This window comes from Pleurodeles waltl, chromosome 1_2 (assembly GCF_031143425.1).
Source record: "Pleurodeles waltl isolate 20211129_DDA chromosome 1_2, aPleWal1.hap1.20221129, whole genome shotgun sequence".
NCBI classification, from domain to species: domain Eukaryota; kingdom Metazoa; phylum Chordata; class Amphibia; order Caudata; family Salamandridae; genus Pleurodeles; species Pleurodeles waltl.
The window spans coordinates 1171982371-1172003657 of record NC_090437.1 but is presented as its reverse complement, the minus strand read 5'-3'; the positions used below and the strand labels follow the sequence as shown (position 1 = coordinate 1172003657).

The 21287-nt window shown below is 43.4% G+C and overlaps 1 protein-coding gene across 7 annotated transcripts in view; it reads right to left on the bottom strand.

The window, feature by feature from the left end:
- Positions 1–21287, bottom strand: part of SORCS2 (sortilin related VPS10 domain containing receptor 2) — a 1939515-nt gene that overhangs the window by 152353 nt on the left and 1765875 nt on the right. For all 7 annotated transcript variants that reach the window (XM_069203288.1, XM_069203250.1, XM_069203258.1 and 4 more), the window contains exon 15: positions 8362–8482. In XM_069203288.1, the coding sequence (XP_069059389.1) occupies positions 8362–8482 (121 nt within the window). The remainder of the gene's footprint in view (positions 1–8361; positions 8483–21287) is intronic.

The window sequence follows — 21287 nt, the reverse complement described above, 5'->3', positions numbered from 1 at the left end:
GGATTGAACAGTGGGCAAACCACCCACTGAGAGACTGTGGCTTTGCACTCCCCAGGATTCAACAGTGGGCATGTGGCCCCCTCGTGGATTTGGAGTCGTGCATTCAACCGGCTGAAGTGCCCCCCCTTTCCCTCCTCCTGAGGTGCCTGTTTTATTGCTATCTGATGCCCCTGCAGCGTTCTCTCCGTCATGGTCGGGGATCTTGTGTGGGCCTCGCCCATACCGTGTGGGCCCAGTGTTCCACGGACTTCAATGGAGCACTACCTGGACTACTAATCTTGGTGTATATTTTTTGTTTATAGTGTATATATATATATTTGCGTACTGGATTCTAATATATTACAATGGTTACACTCATTTTCTTTGGTCTTTGCATTCTTCCGGGGGGCTTGGGGGGTGTAACTATAATGTATCATGATGTATTAGTGTGTGTGTTGTCGTGGGTGAGGGTGGGGGTGTTGCGTGTGTGTGTCCCTGTTTTTTCCCTCCCCCCTCCCCTGTGTCCTAGGTGCAGTACTCACTGTGGTCTTCGCTGCCGGCGTTCGTGCTCCTGGTAGAGGAGCAAGAAGATAAGGGCTGGCAGGATCTGCAGCTCTGGTTCCATGGCGTCCTGGTTCCTCGTGGGGTGTGTAGAGGTGAGCGTTTTCCCTTCAAGGTCCTGTTTCCGCCGTGTTTTTGTCTGCGGTGAATCCGCCCCAGAAAAGGTGGTGGATTGGTAGGTTGTGATACCGTGGGCGGTACTTTGTCCTCCGTCTGTCTGTTGGCGGTGACCACCATGCTGTTTGTTTGTACCGCAGTGGCGGTCGGAGTGTTAAAGTGGCTGTCTTTGTTGGCGGTTTCCGCCACGGTCGTAATTCCCATTTTTTTACCGCCGGCCTGATGGTAGTCTTACCGCCGCTTTAACACCGTCCGCCAGGGTTGTAATGACCACCAGAATTTTTTTTAAACTGAGATATTCACTGAAAGAACCAAAGGGTACAAGGACGTTATAGTTAGGGTCACATTTTAAACGTACAAAACCTTAGAAATTCGCCAGCGTAGGAAGCTGGCTCTCTATACTATATCAAAATGAGATAGTGTGCACAGAGTCCAGGGGTTCCCCAAGAAGCTCGACAGAGGCAATAATAGATAATATTAATGCTCTATTTGTGGTAGTGTGGTTGAGCAGTTAGGCTTATCAGAGGGTAGTGTTAAGCATTTGTTTTACACACACAGGCAATGGAAAAAACACACACTCAATGACTTAACTCCAGACCAATAGGATTTTATATAGAAAAATATATTTTTGTTACTGTAGAACCACAAGACTCAGTTCAGAAGTAAATACTGTTGCAGGTAAGTACTAGGCATAGACATCAATGTAACTTTGTTTCACTTTAGTCCAGTAAACAGTTTATAGGAAAATAGAGAATATCTATTTTAAAAGTGGACACAGTGCATTTTCAGAACAGTTCCTGGGGGAACAAAATAAAGTACAGTTTTAGAGGTAATTACATGACTTACAGTTCCAGTCTCTGGGTTATAGGTAGACAACTGTTAGGGGTTCAAGTCAACCCCAAACACCCACCACCAGCAACACGGGCCGGCTGGGTGCAGAGGTCACAGTTGAGCAATTTTAACGTGGGCCCCTTTGGAGACAGGGTGTACTCGGAATTCAGTCTGCCAGTAGGTAAGTACCCGTGTGTTAGAAATGGGGTCTTTGGTTGGCAGTCAGGTTACTCCCTGTCCGAGCAAGGACCCTCACTCTAGTCAGGGTAAAAGAGAATCACTCTCAGCTAACCCCTGCTTACCCCCTTGGTAGCTAGGCACGAGCAGTAGGCCTAACTTTAAAGTGCTAGATGTAAAGTATTTGTACCAACACACACAGTAACTTAATGAAATAACTAAAGAATGACACAACACAGGTTTAGAAAAATAGGAAATATTTATCTAAACAAAACAAGACCAAATCGACAAAAATCCTCCATACAAAAGTCAAGTTAACAATTAAAAAGCAAAAAGAGTCTTCATGTAGTTTTAAACACACATTAACACTGTTAGCGTGAAAATGTACCTTGGGTGTGTCAAAAACAACCCCGCACGGGAGAGTGTGAGTCAAAAAGGGCTTGCTATTAATCGATTTCACTCACGAGCAAGACCTTGCGTCGTTTCTCCTTTCGTCGGGTCGGGGTGCGTCGTTTCTTCTCTCTGCAGGAGAGCAATGCGTCGATCCGGTCAGCACTCTTGGGTCCGGGCAGACCTTGCGTTGTTTTTACATGTCCAGAAGTATTTGCGTCGGAAATCCAGCAGCACGATGATCCGAAAACCACGCAGCGCGGGTTGCGATCTCACCAGCCTCCGTCAGCGATGCTGCATGTCATTTCTCCAGCTCTGTGCGTCGATTCTTCGGTCGCATTGCAGGCGAGCATCGATTTTGAGCCACAAAGCCGGCAGCGTGTAGATTTTTCAGCTGCAGATCGGAGTTGGGTCGATCTTTTCTCTGCACGACGTTCTGTGCGTGGATTTCTTCTTCTTAGGCTGCCAGCTTCTCCTTTCAGGGTCCCAGGAACTGGATGGGCACCACTTGGCAGAGTAGGAGTCTCTCCAGAGACCCCAGGTGCTGGCAGAGAGAAGTCTTTGCTGTCCCTGAGACTTCAAACAACAGGAGGCAAGCTCTAAATCAAGCCCTTGGAGTTCTTCACAAGATGGAAGGCACACAAAGTCCAGTCTTTTCCCTCTTACTCTGGCAGAAGCAGCAACTGCAGGAGAGCTCCACAAAGCACAGTCACAGGCAGGGCAGCTCTTCTTCCTCAGCTCTTCAGCTATTCTCCAGGCAGAGGTTCCTCTTGGTTTCCAGAAGTGTTCTAAAGTCTGTGGTTTTGGGGGCCCTTCTTATACTCAATTTCTCCTTTGAAGTACACCTACTTCAAAGCAAAGTCTCTCTTGAATGTGAAATCCTGCCTTGCCCAGGCCAAGCCCCAGACACTCACCAGGGGGTTGGAGACTGCACTGTGTGAGGGCAGGCACAGCTCTTTCAGGTGTGAGTGACCACTCCTCCCCTCCCTCCTAGCACAGATCTCATCAGGAAATGCAGACTACACCCTAGCTCCCTTTGTGTCACTGTCTAGAGTGAGGTGCACCAGCCCAACTGTCAAACTGACCCAGACAGGGAATCCACAAACAGGCAGAGTCACAGAAATGGTATAAGCAAGAAAATGCTCACTTTCTTAAAATCAACTTTAGTAAAAGATTTATTTTTTAATTGTGAGGTCAGAGACACCAAACTCCACATGTCCATCTGCTCCCAAAGGGAATCTACTCTTTAATCAGATTTAAAGGTAGCCCCCACATTAACCTATGAGAGGGACAGGCCTTGCAGCAGTGAAAAATGAATTTAGCAGTATTTCAGTGTTAGGACATATAAAACACATTACTATATGTCCTACCTTAACCATACACTGCACCCTGCCCTTGGGGCTCCCTAGGGCCTACCTCAGGGGTGTCTGACATGTAAACCAATTACATACACATTTTGTAAAGTTGGTTAGCAGTGGTAAAGCGCTCAGAGAAACAAAAACAGCTAAATCAGAGTCCAGTACACATCAACAACCTGGGAAACAGAGGCAAAAAGTTAAGGGAGACCACGCCAAGGATGAAAAGTCTAACACCGAGGGCAGACCAGGAGGGATTAGCAGAGCACTGACAGGGCCCCAAGTAGGCACCAATCCCACACCGGGTGCAGGGTGCAAACAGGGCGTTGGGTTTCCGATGGGACTCTATCAGGGGACCCCGGGGGTTCACTTAGGCGCTGCAGGCGAGGTCCTGAGGGTGTCTCGGGCACACCACCGACTGTACCGGGAAGAGGGCCTGTTGATCGTTGCTGCACCGGGTGTCAATTTCTCCAAGGCCTGGGGGCTGCGGGTGCAGTGGGTCCTTTGTCGTTGGTTATCTTCGACAAGGGCAGTCGCAGTCAGGGGGGTCCTTGGGATTCCCTCTGCAGGCGTCGTCGTGGAAGGGTGGTGAGGTCAACCCACGGTGGGCACTTGGTCGCCATCGCCTGGGGCTCCTCTCTGCTCAGTTGGGCCACTGGACTCGGGCTGTGGGCGTCGGGTGCGAGTGGTTAGGACTCAGGCTTCTGGAGTTAGGTGGGAGTCCTTCAGAAAAGGTTTCTTCTTCTGTTCTTCTTTGGACAGGCCCGCTGTCCACAGGAGTTCTTGATCCTCTGTGAGGCAGGCAGTCCTATGGAGGTTTTTTCAGAGGTTGCTGGACCTGCAGGACACGTCGCTTTTCTTCTGCAGGTTCTTTGAAGCAGGAAACAGGCTGGTAGGGCTGGGGACAAGTCAGTTGTTGTCGCCTTTCCCTCTCTGTTGGGGTTTCCGCTAAGCAGTCCTTCTTCTTCTTGTGAGGTTGTCAGGAATCTGACTAGCTTGGTTAAGGGACCCCCTAAATACAAGATTTAGGGGCATTTTAGGGGTCAGAGGGCTGTAGCCAATGGCTACTGTCCCTGAGGGTAGCTACACCCTCCTTTTGCTCACTCCCTTTGGGGAGGGGAGCACATATCTATCCCTATTGGTCCCTGTCCTCCAAACTAAGATGGAGGATTCTGCAAGGAGGGGATCCCTTCAGCTCTCGACACCTTAGGAGTGGTCCTGGCTGGGGTGGTAACTCCTCCCTGTTTTCCCTTTTTTTTCCGCCGGACTTGCCACCGAAAGTGGGTCTTTCTTGGGGGGCTGGGCATCTCTTCTATCTGGAGTGTCTGGGACATTGTAACACGAAGCCTGAGCCTTTGAGGTTCACTGCTAGGTGTTACAGTTCCTGCAGGGGGGAGGAGTGAAGCACCTCCACCCAGTGCAGGCTTTGTTTCTGGCCCCAGAGAGCACAAAGGCTCTCACCCCAGGGGGTCAGAAACTCGTCTCTCAGTGGCAGGCTGGATAGACCAGTCAGTCCTGCACTGAAGGATTGGGTAAAATACAGGGGGCATCTCAAAGATGCCCTCTGAGTGCATTTTTTAATAAATCCACCACTGGCATCAGTGTAGGTTTATTTTTCTGAGAAGTTTGATAAGAAACTTCACAGTATTCAGTGTAGCCATTATGGAATTGTGGAGTTCGTTTTGATAAACTCCCAGACCATATACTTAATATGGCCACACTCTACTTACAATGTCTAAGAATGGAATTAGACACTGTAGGGGCATATTGCTCATGCAGCTATGCTCTCTCCTGTGGTATAGTGTACCCTGCTTTAGGGCTTTAAGGCCTGCTAGAGGGGTGACTTACCTATGCCATGGGCAGTGTTTTGTGTGCATGGCATCCTGAGTGGGATGCCATTTCGACTTTGCCTTTTTCTCTTCACAACACACACAATCTGCAATGGCAGTGTGCAAGTGTTAGGCGAGGGGTCCCTTTGGGTGGTAAAACACATGCTGCGGCCCTTATGGACCTTCCCTGTTGACAGGGCCCTTGGTACCACTGGTACCTTTTACAAGGGACTTATCTGTGTGCCAGGGGTGTGCCAATTGTGGAAACAATGGTTCATTTTTAGTTAAATAACACTGGTGCTGGGGCCTGGTTATCATGATTCCAGCACACTCTCAGTGAAGTCAGCATCAATTTCAGGCAAACAGTTGGGGGGTAAATGCAACAAGGGCCATTTTCCTACACAAGCCCAAACCTCCCCCTAGCTCACAGGCCCGGAGACTCAGCCAAACCTGGGAGAGTCTTCCTAGTCTGTGAGGTGAGGAAGAGGAGGGAAACAGGCTGTTTTGTTGCAGGGCCTACTCTGCCTTACATCCTCCTGTCTAGGTTGTTCCCTCTATGGAATGGACCTACCTCAACAGTGATAGGACCCAATCTGAATAGCCTCTTGTCTGTGGTTTTAGTGTCTTCACCCCTTCTTTTTATTTTGGGATTAGAGGTATCCACCTCTGCTAATCTTATTTTATCCAGGGTCACCCCTAGCTTACCCAAAGGGGTTACCCGCAGCTGGAGACGAACACGGTCAGGGGGCCTAACTTGCTATTTGGCATGGGGTCAGACCACGATGCCAAGGACAGTGCAGCCATAAAGGCTAACACCCAGCAGAGCCCAATGACAGCTGTCAGTGCCCAGAACCACACCTTTAGCTCTTCACCAACAAGAGAAGGGGCTAAGTTACAGGCTTCTTTGGGTTCAGGGTGCCTGTCTGCTGTGGTAGAGTAGGGGGTTGCTACCTCTTGTAGTAAACACCCTTCTTCCACTCTTTCTTCTGTTAACGGAGGAGCCACCCACTCATGCTTAACAGTTGCCTGACTAGTCAGGACTTCTTGTGGGTCAGGTTGGACATTACCAGTGACACTTGTGGAGCTTTCCCCTACTGGAGCAGAATCTCCTGGGCTTACTGGAACCTTGGCTAAAGTCTGTTCACCCTTCCTGCTCGGTTTTCTCTTTTTTGTCTTCTTGGGCCTACCTTTAGACACTGCAGGGGCAGTACCACCAGAATCCTTGGGAGAGGACTGGCACTGGACCAGTTCCTCTTTTGGGCTCTAACTTCTGGGTAGTCATTTCCAAGGAGACAATCAAGGTGGAGGTCTGTACTGACTACCACCCTTCTCTAGCTAAAAGACCCACCCACATCTAGGGGCACTAAAGCCACAGGCCTATTAATGACCTTGTCTGGGCTAACCCTTACTCTGGCAGTCTCACCTGGGATGTACTGGTTTGAGAGAACCAGTCTGTCATGCACAATATTGTGACTGGCACAAGTGTCTCTCAGTGCAGTGGCTGGGATTCCATTCACCAGTAGGTCGTGGAGGTGTCTACTTCCCTCTAGAATCTCCAACTCACCTTTTGGGCCCTTTCTCCAGTTGAAGGCTATGAGGACCTCCTCATCTGAGGGATCATCCCCAATAGCTACACTGGTCACCCCTGGGGTTTTGCTAGGGGGTTTGATTTTGGGACAAGAAGTGTCCTTGGTGTGGTGCCCTGCCTGTCTACAGTTGTGGCACCATGCCTTAGTGGCATCTCAGTTCTTACCCTGGTACTCACTCTTGTTTTGGGATGTGTCTTGGGGCCCACCCACCTGGACAGGTTGTTTTGGGGGGCCTACAGAGGACTCTTTTACTTTACTTCTAGGAGTGTCACCCACTTTGTCCTGGGGAGGCTTTGTAACCCCTTTCTTTTGGTCACCCCCAGTGGAAGTCTTGGTTGCCCTAGTCTTGACCCAGTGGTCTGCCTTCTTTCCCAAATCTTGGGGAGAAATTGGACCTAGGTCTACCAGATATTGATGCAACTTTTCATTGAAGCAGTTACTTAAAATGTGTTATTTCATAAACAAATTATAAAGCCCATCATAGTCATGCAGCTCATTTCCAGTTACCCAACCATCCAGTGTTTTCACTGAGTTAGTCTACAAAATCCAAAAGTAATATTTTTGAGGAAAAAACTGTGCATGCCTCAATTAAGCAAAGGCACTTTTAGCTCTCATTGTTCAGTTCGAATCCACTGTACCAATGTACAATGTGGCGAACCCATTAAGGCAGAGTCAACAAATAAAATTCCCAGCCACGCTGCAGGCTATAACCTAAGAGCAATCCATGGTACATGTGTTTGAAGGCTGTATACACTGATGGGTAGCAGTCTGCAGCAAGTTAGCAAATTATTAACACGTGAACAATTTTTTGTCCACTCCTTCTGGAACTGTACCCCTGTTGATGGATCTGCATGAAACTACATTTACTAGGGTAAGGTAAACATGATAAGGCAGTAACGAATTTCGTGCCAGTCCATGACACAGCACCTAAAGTGTTACAAATAAAATATTTTTTCTTTGTAGTTGGTGTGGTAGTTATAGTAGTACTAACCACAGATAGACAGATAGATAGATAGATAGATAGATAGATAGATAGATAGATAGACAGATAGACAGATAGACAGATAGACAGATAGACAGACAGATAGACAGATAGACAGATAGACAGATAGATAGATAGATAGATAGATAGATAGATAGATAGATAGATAGATAGATAGATAGATAGATAGATAGATAGACAGATAGACAGACAGACAGATAGACAGATAGACAGATAGGATAGATAGATAGATAGATAGATAGATAGATAGATAGATAGATAGATAGATAGATAGATAGATAGATAGGATAGATAGGATAGATAGATAGATTGATAGATAGATAGATAGATAGATAGATAGATAGATAGATAGATAGATAGATTTATTTTGTATTTTTCACCTCTCACTTGGATGTAGATGGTCAACATTTCACACTCCAACAATATAAGTCTGTACTGTCTTAGTTTACCATTTTTTTTATATTCCAGGGTAATTTGTGATTGAATATTTGTGACATGTTCTCTTTTTAACTATTTTGTTAGCCCAATACCTCCAGCGTCGTAAGGTCCCAGGACTCGTAGTCATCTTCTGTGCATTCTCGGGTGAAAGACGGTCGGAAGTCCACTTTCACTAACTCCCAGTCAGAGCGGAAACTTATGTGACCAAAGATTCTGTAGAAAAGAATAAGGCCAAACAATGACACACATCACAATTGCAAGGAAACTTCTGAATATTCAGGACATATTTCTGCAAGCAAGACTTTTTAACATATTATCTTTTTAACATTAAAATACCGCTCTATATATCACAGAAGTACCCAAAGGGGTTAGGTACATTTAAATGAGCTTTTGGGGTTCTGCAAATCTAGTCACTAGAAATTCAAGATGACATCATCATTATGAAGTAGTTTAGTTTGGTTTACAAAAGCACATAGACAAGAACATATGCACGCAATACAGGTATTAAGAGAAAACGCATGTTATTATTAAGCATTCCATGTAAAACCCGACTAAAAATCAATAAAATTGATTTATATGTGTAATAACAAATTGCTACAATGCCTAATGATGCACTCATGGGAGTACATTCACTTACACAAAAACTTAATCTGCTGGTAATATTACAGAAGAGCAAAATCATTTTCAAGTGTAAATTCATATTGTGTGAAGAGTAAAACTGTTCAAAAGCCAAAATGCGTTTTTCTAAAACAAAGTCTAATTACGGTATTCCAATAGCTTTGTGGATAGGGTGCCTACGCAGGGGCGGCCCCTCCACTTTGGCGGAGGAGTGTCGCCCCACTGGCGAAAAGGAGAAAAATAAAGGGATAGTAAAAGTATTTTAATCATCCGTTTATTTTTCCACAATCGCAGGGTGGGGCGTGGCCTGCCTGGATTGATATGTGCACTTCTAAGTGCACATGTCAGTATGGCCGGCCGGCCAAACCGGCATGCGCACTTAGAAACTCTCCACCCAACTTTATTTTACAGATGGGTGGAGACCAAGCGCAATGTCCCTCTCTCCCCCTGAGCAGCATTTCTGTCTGCTCAAGCCAATCACGGCACTTCTTTCATGCTGGGTAACAGCATAAAAGTTGGGGAGAGAAGAAGAGGCGGCTGGAGCGGAGCAGAGCATCACGCGTGCTGCCCCCTGCTACACGTGCTCCCCTTCCTGGTAGCAGCCGCGACTGCACCTACGTAATTTAGGATAGTCATGCTGTGTAATGGTTGATTAAACTTTGTATTCTTTACTAAACCAAAAAGAAATATGTTTCTCACAGAAGCCAATATAACATTGAATGACAGGAATCCCTAAATCTAAAGTAGTCATTACTATTATGTAGTACTCTAAAACAAAAATATATAGGTAGGACTAGAAGATGCAGTTAAGTGGCGTATACTTAAGTATTACTTTATTTAAATCTGAGGGTTTAGATCTCTGTCGGTATGGGAAGTCCTGCAAGGCTGAAAGATGCCACGCTGCCCTGCCTTGTGTTGTTCTTCTAATGGTTCTGCAGTCTTTTTTGTATAAACCTTTTCACTGCATTTACAACAAACAAGTACAGAACTACAAAATGCAAAATAGTCTGTAGCATAAAGATCTCACCGCAACTAACATAGTCCCTCCTCCTCCCCCTCCCCCTCCCACTCTGCCCCTCTCTCCCCTCCAGATCTCAATATTCAGTTTCAATGATATGGTTCTGTAGTCTTGACCTCAGAAAGCTTCAAAACCATGTAAGTCAAATTAGTGTCTACTTTGTTTAATAGAATGAGACATCAGAGCTGTACTCTGAGGTCGAAAGACCACCCAAAGCGCATCCCAATTTCAGAAAATGCCTGCTGTGTTCTGCATTGGGGCTTTGTGAGATTGTTGGTCGTGGCAGTACAAGCAATAGTTAAGGGATATGGGCAGATATCTGCTGAACTCGTGCTGTAAAAGGTCTGGGGGTTACCTTTCACTGGTTTCCTTTCCCACTGCATGTGTGAGGCCTAGGAGGAAGATGCGCATGTGTGTGTGTGTGGGTAGATGTGTAACAGAGTGTGGTGGAGTCTGTTTAGCCCCAGATGTGTGTGTCATCTCACAATGGTGGAGGTCTTTGTGTGAGTCTGACATTGTCTCTGGATGTTCAAACCCATACGTTTCTTCCTGCCATTAGTTCAGTGTTTGTATGGCTGGGGGTATCAGGCCTTTAGGATTTAAGGTTGCCACAGAGTTTTCCAGAGTGCTGCCAGCATCTCGCTTTCTTCCTCTTTCATTTGCAGCTCTGCATGATATGGGCTCCTGTATGAGATGCAGGCAACCTAACCCATTCAGAACCAGCTCAAAAGAAGCAACTGTTGTCTATGTTTGCTGCATGCACTGTTAATGCAGTGTCCTAGCAACCCCAGGATTTAAAACTTCCAAACGTATGGATCTTAGGTACTGGACATTTAAAACACCATCATGTTTTAGAATCTCTCATCAATCAATGAAGGAAACGTACACCAGTGCAATAAGGACTGTGATGCAGAGAGAATCTTTTTTGACTGTTTGGACAGCCATACCCTATGAGTTAAAGCTCACAAATTGATAAACAGGGAAAAGTAGATTCCTGAAAAAGTTAATCCATTCCAAAGCTTTTATTTTTCAAAATGTTTTTTTTTCAAGATTCGAAGCCACTTCCTTCCTTCTTGCTAGTAGTAAGCACATTTTGCAGAACTATCATTTTGTAATCAAAATCCATTACACCTGCCGAGTTCCCTACTGGCACATGTCCTTCAGCTAGAAACCTACCTTCCTAAGGAGATTCGGGAGAAAAAGAGAAATGCATCTTGATTATGACCATGGTGCACCACAGCAAAATATAACCTTTTCAAAAACACATTTTACAGCAATCATTCACTTATCAGATAGATGATATACTTACAAAAGGCTAAACTGCAGTTACCTGTGTTCCAAGCTTAAGAAAGCAACAATTCAAAGAGCAACTTTGGTCTACCAACAAAGAAGGCAATACAGTGAGCATAAGAAGCTTGATAGAACTCCATTTCGTGACTTAACATTCATCTAGTGTGATGCAGGTTATGTTGATATACCAAAAAAGACATGTATTGACATTGCCACAGCTTAGTGTCACTCCGGTGGATACAATAAATATCACATGTTTCTGTACTAATGAAAGCAAGATGTATGGGGACCATTCACAAACTGCCTTCTGCAGTAGTTTAGTAGTACGACAATACTACTACTAACATACTAGAAAATACAGTTCACAAAGCTACATGCAGTGATGCCGTTTTGGCGTCTCCTATGTTTTTCTGTGGAGCGATCCATGCCTTGGCTTCATAGTCTCTTCATATGTATGTACTTTTTAGTAGTAAATATGGTTGGTAGAGTGGCTGGAGAATACAGAATATTTACATAAAAAGGGGAGAGGTTTAGGGAGGAGTAAGGAGGGGTTCAGGGAGAGACGAACACCCACCCCCCAAAAAAAGAGTACATCTATTCCTATTCGCAAACTGAATTTCTAACATTACTGAAATCAAAAAGGTCCCAAAATGGGACCCCAAAAAGTTGCAAAATGGGCCCAGCACCACACAAGGCCAAGTGCTGATATTGCAACCCTCTCAAAAGAAAACAATGGAGATATGCTTTTAATATAAACACACACAAATACACGATAATATAGGTATAAAAGGAAGCATGGAACTCTGCATAGTTCAGAAGTTTAGGTGGAGAGCTGCTCCTTTTTATGGAGCACCCAACAGTATCACTGATACTCTGAATCTGCTTGCCTCATATGCATGTTTCTCTAGCAGAATTTTTAAGCACAGAATTAGCACAGTGGCATCCATGCCGAGCTCGAAACGGACAAAGCGTTTTTCCACTCCAGGAACAGAATTACAGCTTTGTATTGGTACAATAACATCCAAGTCAACCTAGAATGATAAAGCAACCCCTGATGTGTTTTGTTCTAGTTTGAGCTCTTCAAAGAGGTATAACATTTTTCAAGACACAAGGGAGCAACCTGTGCTGCTGGACTAACTACTGCTCCTCCTGGACCCTAGTAACTGACCCTAGTAAATTTTACTCCACCCACTGTTTCTGGGGTGTAGATATGTACGTGTACACAGTTGAGTAACTTTACACTCATGCATGGTAAATATCTAAAAGTATTAAAGTTACTCAAATGAATAAGGGTCTGATTACAAGTGTAGGTGTTATTCATCATGCCTGGTAAATAACAATACCAAGGGGTTCATATGTAACGGATGCGATAAATAGCAACTATTACAAGCCTCTGGGGATTAGTACACCAAACTCTGTATGATATTGTAAATACCATAGGCTTTTCCCTGTTAAATTTTGGTAGGTTTGACATGCAAAATTTAACAAATGTTGAGTTATTTAACACATCTGGTAATTATAGGATGTGTTAAACAAAACCAAATTTGTAATTTGTAAACATGGATTTGTGCATTGGTCAGAATTTAAGAAGCAACTTATAATCAGGGCCTACGAGTAAACGTACATGTATAGATTGATGCACGTGTAAGTTTACCGTTGTGAGTAGGTCCCAAAGTTTTAAACAGTCAATGAGCAGCATGCACACTGTACCAAATGACGTTGGTAAGAAACCTCAGAGAAACATGTTAATCTCCTTTAGAGAAATGTATCAAGTTAAGGTTCAGAATTACCACCACAGGCGTGAGGGAAGACAATCTATTTATTCATTTAGACCCACTTTTGTTCTCAATTCCCCCTTGTTGTGTGCATTAATTCTTTGCATGGCACAACATCTGAATTTGGGCCCGTTCTTTTTAAACTCCTCTAGAAAAGGAAAGCTTGTAACATTGTGAAAATCATTTTTCTCAATAGCTTTGAGATGTTTCATAATGTGAGCTTTCAGAACACCCGTTGTACTACTAACATACAGATTGCTACCCACAAAAATTCTGACATATGCCTTGAATTTGTTGAGAGGCAGTGTAGAAAGCAACTATATAATAACTATATTTCATTTCACATTATTGTCACATTCAGTAATGCAGTGGAAAGTAGGTGAACAGATTTAGCATTCTCCACAGATGTAAGAAAAAGTTTAGTAGAGTGGGCATTGAAATATTTTGTACTTCTTTTATTGGTTCACGATTACCTGTTTTCACAAAAACAGGCCACATTTGGTGACTTGCTATATGAGGTTTAGGGATGAAAGCTAAGCTTATGAACTCCATGAGCAATCACAAGACGCATGTCTTTGAAATATACCTCTTGTTTATTTTTGTTGACTCTTATAACATGTCATGATTTTACAGGGGCCTACCACTGCATTCAGGTCTGAACTTTCAGATGTTGTTTTTACATCTCACAACAGTCACTTACTAAATTACTAATTAAAAAAGTGGTGAAGCTTGTATGACTCTTGCTCACCTAGGACATACAGCTATGTATTGATGGGAGCGGTAGCCAGAAACTGTGGTCCTTGATCTTTACAATCGTTTTACTGATAGATAGCCATATATATCTCTCTCTCTTTGTGTGTATAGATATATATATATATATATATATATATATATTTTTTTTTTATTTATTTATAGATAGATATAGGTATAGCTATATATATAGATAGATATTATATCTCTATATATATATATATATTTATATATATATGTATATATTCATATATAGATATATATATATACATATATATATATAAATATATATATATATATATATATATATATACACATATATAGATAGAGCCTTTTTAGCATATTGTGTCCTATGGCATTGATTCTGATCTACTCCTTTCTGAACCATCTTTAGCACCCTGTACCCCTGGGAGCTTTGCCTAAGAAGCTCTGTGTAGGAACAACATGCTTTCATACACCGGAGCCTGACACGTAAATCTGTGCTGTGCAAACAGAAAGCTACATGTCACTATGAAGAATACTAGGTTGAAATGTTACCCCTTCGAAGAGGTATCTTGTATGACACTGTGAAACCAGCTACTGTTGGGATTATGGGGGTTATTCTAACTTTGGAGGAGGTGTTAATCCGTCCCAAAAGTGACGGAAAAGTGACGGATTTACCACCAGCCGTATTACGAGTCCATTATATCCTATGGAACTCGTAATACGGCTGGTGGTATATCCGTCCCTTTACCGTCACTTTTGGGACGGATTAACACTCCTCCAAAGTTAGAATAACCCCCTATATGTCCTTGGAGAAGGACTGTTGCTGACTTTAAATATTTTAACTTGTGAGCAGTCTCATGGCATCTTCGTCATTTAAATAAATGGTCATGGCTCATGAGCCTACAAAGCAGATTATCTAAAAAATAGTGCAACGCAGTGCAGAAACCAAACTGTTGCGCTAAGGGGAGGGACCAGTGCACAGCCATATTTATTAAATGCAGCCTGCTGCTGTTCTCTTTGCAATTGGGTAGCAGCAGTAGGATGCCTGGCATCACTTACACACACATTTGCACCATAGCACAAATGTGTGTGCTAGCATAGGTTTTGTAGAGGAAGGATATCCTTCTAGTACAAATTCCTATTCTTAGACTATTTTATTTTTAACATGCCACACATTGCATGTGTGCTGTACTGTGCATGACTGAAATGTTTGGAGAAGGGTGAACAATTCTACTTAACACCTGTTCCAAAGAGGTGTTATTTTTAACTTAGCATCCAAAACCATGGATGGTAACATGGGAACACCCCAACTTGCCTTGAAATAGCACAAAGTTAAAGTTTGTCATGCTTAAAGGGCAACTTTCCAGCACCAAACTTATTTTGCACTGTAATGATATTACTTTGTCAACACTACGCATTGCTTTGTATCATTTTGTGATGGTGCAAAGTATTGCTTAATCAGCTCGTAGGTTTAGTGCTTATGATGTAATGCTAACAATGGCAAACACTTCTGCTGGCTAACATTGGCCATGCACTCCAATATTAATAGAAATTATAGTTGTAGGTCGTGGTCTTTTCTGCAGGGTCACTCTCAGACATTTTACCTTCTACCTCCCTGTTTTGCTGAATTTGTTTTTGTGGGTTTGTAGGACTCTATGGGCCAGATGTAGCCAGCATTTTGCATGGTGCAAACTGCGAAATTCGCAGTTTGCGCCATGCAAAATGCCCATTGTGATGCACATTCACAATTTGCGAGTCGTAACGACTCGCAAAATGTGAATGCGACTCGCAAATAGGAAGGGGTGTCCCCTTCCTATTGGCGACTCGCATCGCAATGCCAAATTGCTTTGTGACCGCGAACGCGGTTGCAAAGCAATTCGCAGTTACCACCAGTGTCACACTGGTGGTAACTCATTCGGAAAAGGGAAGGGGTCCCCATGGGACCCCTTCCCCTTTGTGAATGTTGCCCAAAAAAAATTTTCAGAGCAGGCAGTGGTCCAATGGACCACTGCCTACTCTGAAAAAACGAAACCAAATGGTTTCGTTATTTTTTATTTATTTTGCAACTCGTTTTCCTTTAAGGAAAACGGGCTGCAAAATAAAAATAAAAAAACTGCTTTATTTAAAAAGCAGTCACAGACATGGAGGTCTGCTGTCTTCAGCAGGCCACCATCCCTGTGAGTGCAGGGATTCGCTATGGGGTCGCAAAATGCGACCCACCTCATTAATATTAATGAGGTGGGTCTTTGCGACCCCATAGCGAATCGCAGACGGTGTCTGAGACACCGTTCTGCACCGATTTTGCGAATGGAAATTGCGAGTCGCACCGACTCGCAATTTCTGATTCGCAAAATCGGAACTTGCTACATCTGGCCCTAGATTCTTTACCACTGCTAACCAGCGCTAAAGTGCTTATGTTCACTCGCTAACACATGGTACAATTGGCTTACAGCTGATTGGCATATTTAGTTTACTTATAGATCTCTTGGAAAGTGATATACATTACACCCAGGGCCAGTAAATTAAATGCTACTAGTGGGCCTGTAGCACATATTGTGCCATCCACTTAAATAGGCTTTTCAAACATGTCTCATGCCTGTCACTACAGCTGTGTGCAGCTAATTCAATTTGACAAAATAAACCTTTTGCCAAGTCTAAAACTCCCTTTTTAATACATTTGTTACTCCTAGTGTAAGCCCAAAACATCCCAAAGGGTAGGGTGCATTTTATTTAAAACATTGGACATGTCCAGGTAGTGAAGTTGTTTTTCACTACCGTAAGGCCCACTTCACCCATCAGATTACATTAGGTTTCCTTATTACACTTAATGAGCGAAAATCTGGGTAAAGACAGATCTTAAACCACAATTCTAAAAATGCAATTTTTAGAAAGTTTGCATTTTTTTGTCCTAACCAGCAGCCTGTTTCCTGGGTCACCTTATGAGGTTTAGTTGGCCTCAGAGAATTCCTCCCAGAGAACCACATAATAGATGGGCGGGGTGCAGGCAGGATGGGCGGTCCAAGAATGTGTGTTGGGGGAGGGAGTGGAGCTGTGCACAGCCCTACTTGTACTTCAAAGACCCTGCCACAGCTCACACACAAACAACTTCACACTAGCCTATTATGCCCACTCGCCAACGTGGACCAGGGCAGGGATGCAGTAATTCCAGACACTTCTCTGGGGGCAAAACTCCAGAGGTTTTTTACACTTCCAAGCTGCCATGAAGTATAAAAATAGGACGTTGAGACCCAATCTTCAGTACACTCCTGGCCCTGTGCTTACTATAGAAGAAGGAATGTCCTGCTGATTGAGGTCTGCCCTGTTGTCTAAGAAAGAAGACTGGACCTGCTCCCTTCATCCCAGACTACTTGAGTGACTCCAAGGGTCAGCTGACTGACCTCCTGCTCTGGGCTACAGGGACACCGCAAGCTCCAGAGGTCTCCCTGCAACTGCACAGCTGATCTGCTGTGCTGGACCTGCCTGAGCCCTGCTGGCCTCTGCTAGAGTGAGCTCCTGATCCCCAAGAGTACCTCTCCAGGTCCTAGGGCATTGGCTGGCATGAGAGAGAGCTCCTCCTGGCCTAACTGAAGGTCCCACCAATTCAGTGTGATGCCCCGCAAAGCCTCGCCGCACAGCTGCAAGCTTCATCAGAAATGATGCCGAGTAACACAAAGCCCTGCAAAGCCTCACAGCAGCTCATCATCACCGATGCCAGCCAGCACAAAGCCTCACAAAGTAACGCCATGCAGACTAAGCACTAAGGATGTAAGGTACAACCCTCAGTAGGCCATCTTGGTCCTGTGCCTGGCCTGAGCTCTCTCGTGGGCTGAACTTGTAACTTTATCACGGTCAAGCACGGCCAGATGCTCTCAGTTGGCACCATGCGCTGTTTAGTGCTACTTTTATCTAAACCTTAAAAATTACATATCTCCAGTTCTACCGATTGGGTTGTTGTCATTTTGGTCTCAAATAATGTAGTACAATTGACTCTACTTTTCTAAATTGGTGTGGGATTTTTCTTGTGTGGTGTTTCTACTTTTCTACTGTTCACCTGATGCATAAATACTTTACACAGTGCCTCTAAATTAAGCCTTTCTGCATTTTTCCCAAGCTACCAGAGGGTTAAGCACAGGTTAATTTAGCGAGTTTGGGTCTGATTTAGATCTCAGCAGATGGCATACTCTGTCACAAATGTATCGGATATCCAGTCCACGGTATTACAAGCCCCATAGGATATAATGGGATCGTAACACGGTGGAGGGGATATCCGTCAAGTTTATGACGGTGTATTCCCCTCTGCCAAGTTCTAAATCAGGCCCTTTGTGTGGTTCACCTGGACAAAGATTGTGGCTGTGGTTTGAGTAGGATTTTACCCCCTTAGCCCAATTTCTCACAATATTATTTGGCGCTTACATGCTATAGGAGAATTTGGGACTAGATATTTGTCTAAGAAAGAGCTAGAGCGGTCTAGTTTTCTAAAGTTATTATTATTTCACACAGTATTGTCTTGGGTTTATTAAAAAAATAGTTTATATTTAGAATGTAAACCAATAACTAGACATTTAGGGGCTTATTTACAAGCCCCTTGCACCGCCAGTGGTATTGCAGTGTCACTCTGTATTCTGAGAGTCTAAGCACAAACTACATCCTTAAGTAAGCCTTTAGCTGGTCCACCTTTTTATCATTGAGAGTTGAGTGCTAAAGAGGAAGAGTTAGTTATTCAATTTTGGCTAAAATAACACTGTGGCCCTAGGACATTGGTGGTAAAACAAACTGCTCTTGTTACAATTCAAGCCCTGTAACACCTGACTATCCTGGACCACAGGCACCAGGTTCTCGCTGTGTCATAGAACTATTAAGTGCAATCTGTACATCAAAGACAAAGCAGCAGTAAGCCCATTTCCAGGTTGGAAATCAGAAGGGATGGTCCACAAAATTGATGAGATCTAGCACGAGGGTCCTTGGTTCACAAATTGTCAACATATTTTCCATGTAGAGGAAAATAATTTAAAAATATAATATTAAAATAAAATATATATTACACTAATGGAAAAGGATTTTTCATGAGTAACTGCACACTATTATCAATTACTCAGGCAGACGTATACTCACAGGTATGTAATTTGGAATCCAGAAATGATTTCCATGAGTACTATTGGAAACCTTTGAACATTACAAAATTGTGCAAAACTATATCCATACCTAGAAGTCGTTTTTTAAGGAAATGGCCATGTGATGCTAGAATGCTGGTATTCTAAGTCTATCCCGTGGACATTAAAAATACAAACACGTACTGTAACTCCTATAAAGCCAGGAGGATAGTTCAGTGAGCTGATTACTTGTCACCAATAAAATGCAGTGCCCTGGAGGTCATGATTTTGAATCCCAGCAAGGGAGACTCAGCTTCCTACCCCTAAGAACGCTACATTAAAAACAAATTAGTATAATGCCTAGCTTGGTCCAGAAATGTGTGTCACCTTGTCAGCATGGATCCTTCTGGCTGAGTTGAAAGATGGTATTTGACATCACCTCTACAGTGGGCACTTTGTGTCTGGAACCACCTTATGCTCTGTTACCTCATGCTTACAAACTGATGTCAACATAGCTTGAACATACTATTTGAAAGCTCTAACAGCCTCAGGATTATCACACGCTCACAGGGTTGAGACGATTGGGTCAGACGCTGGATTTGGTTATTTAGTGGGTCCACAACTGTAGTTCCTATTTAAAATTTGCAAAAATAGCACAAAAGAAAAATACTTTCTCACTTGCAGATGATGGACCTGTAACTTCTATTTTAAAGTATGTAACAGGCATTCCTTTTTTTAAGCAAAGGCTAGCATCGAAAAATCATTGTTATCAATCTAAAAACTGCTTTTGTTCAAGTGTGACTAACAAGTTTTCATGTTGCTTACACGATATGCTTTTTTTTTACTTCAGGAGGACAGAGTTATTTTGGGCCACAATACATAGGAGGTGAAACGCCTATTAAATATATTTCACGTGTACGTATTTGTTTGACATTAGGCAATAGTGGGCCTTACGGGCATACATAAAACATAAAAAAGCAACTAGAATATGTTACAAAATATATTTAAGACCCCTCTTATTAAAAACCATTTTAAAATTATTTTAAAAACATAAAAACGTTTTCAAAACGAGTGACATAGACCCATCTTTTCATAACGCACCACATATGATATAAGACCTGGCATCCTATGTACCTGTAACCTTCTGAGGGTTGGTAGTATTAATGATCTATGCTGGCCTTTCATTACTTCACAAAATTGCATACAACGGGTGAAGGATAGGTGAACAGATTGGTAATCTACAGCAGAATTTGGATTTCAGTTCTACCCCCATGCTCCCGGAATCTGCAGTTGACCTATTCTTGATTCCAATATCCATCTCCTGGTTTCTCTGGGCTGAATGTTTGACAAGTAGAACTACGGGGACCATGCTCGTTGGTCTGATTAGTGATACATTTGTACTTCTTCTTTTCCAGGTAGTTTTTGACAGAATTTCAAACAATGTTTTGTTTCATTTAGACTGAGACTTGACGAAATTATTTGTATGTTAGCATACAAGGGGGCCTGAGGTGGTCCTCTTTTTAACTGTATAATGAAGGGTGCCCGGCAGCAATTCAATACAATTTAAAATTACTTGGGTCCAGTGCTGATCAACCCAGGCTCCAATGTCAAGGAAACCCCCTGGTACCCTTTGCTGGTCCCATCCACTATTTCAAGAAATACATTTGGGTAAATACTGATTACATCTTTCTGGCATAGACCTTCATCGACATAATAGGCTATTTTCAACCTATGTGTTCCCCTTTGAATGTCAGATTATTTATGAGACAGTTTAGTGTCATGTTTCCCAAGGCTCCTCCTAGTATCTTTGCGTGTCCTACCACTGAGTGAACATGCTGATGAAATGTCATGTTGTTAGAGAAAATCACTACCACATAGCAATATCTTGTTTCTATTTCTAAGGGGATGGTGGTCGGACCTCCAGGAAACAAAATGGCTTATATCATCTCCTTCGGGAAACTATTATCTTAGTTTTCACTGTGCTGGTCTTTAAATAGTTATTTCTACTGTATCTGCCAAACACGTCCAAGGCACACTGCATTCGGATAGGAGCAAGGCACAAGTCCTAAAAAAGAAGTGGAGGGGCTAACCAAGTTAGGCAGTATGCAAATGACATCATGGCGCATAACATCACAGTGCATGACACTGCACGTGGCACAGTGCCGGTGCTCAAAGCGCTGCTCAGACACCCATGGCAGGCGCTATTATATATCAGAGCACTAAGAGCAAGGGTGCGCAGCCATCAATCCACCTCAGGCCTCTTTAATTCACTGACAGACACTTCCCACCCTGTTATCTTACTCTTACAAGTTTCTGCTTCCTCCATTGGTGACAAATGTTCTGTATTTCATTTCCTCTGTCTTGTGATTTTGTTTTTTTTCCCCTCTTTTATTCTTGGGAAATGTGTGACATGGAGAATAAAGTGCTGGTCCCCCAAAATAAGTGCTGGTGCCCCCCAACGGAAACCACCTTCATAAATTAAGCCCTTATGT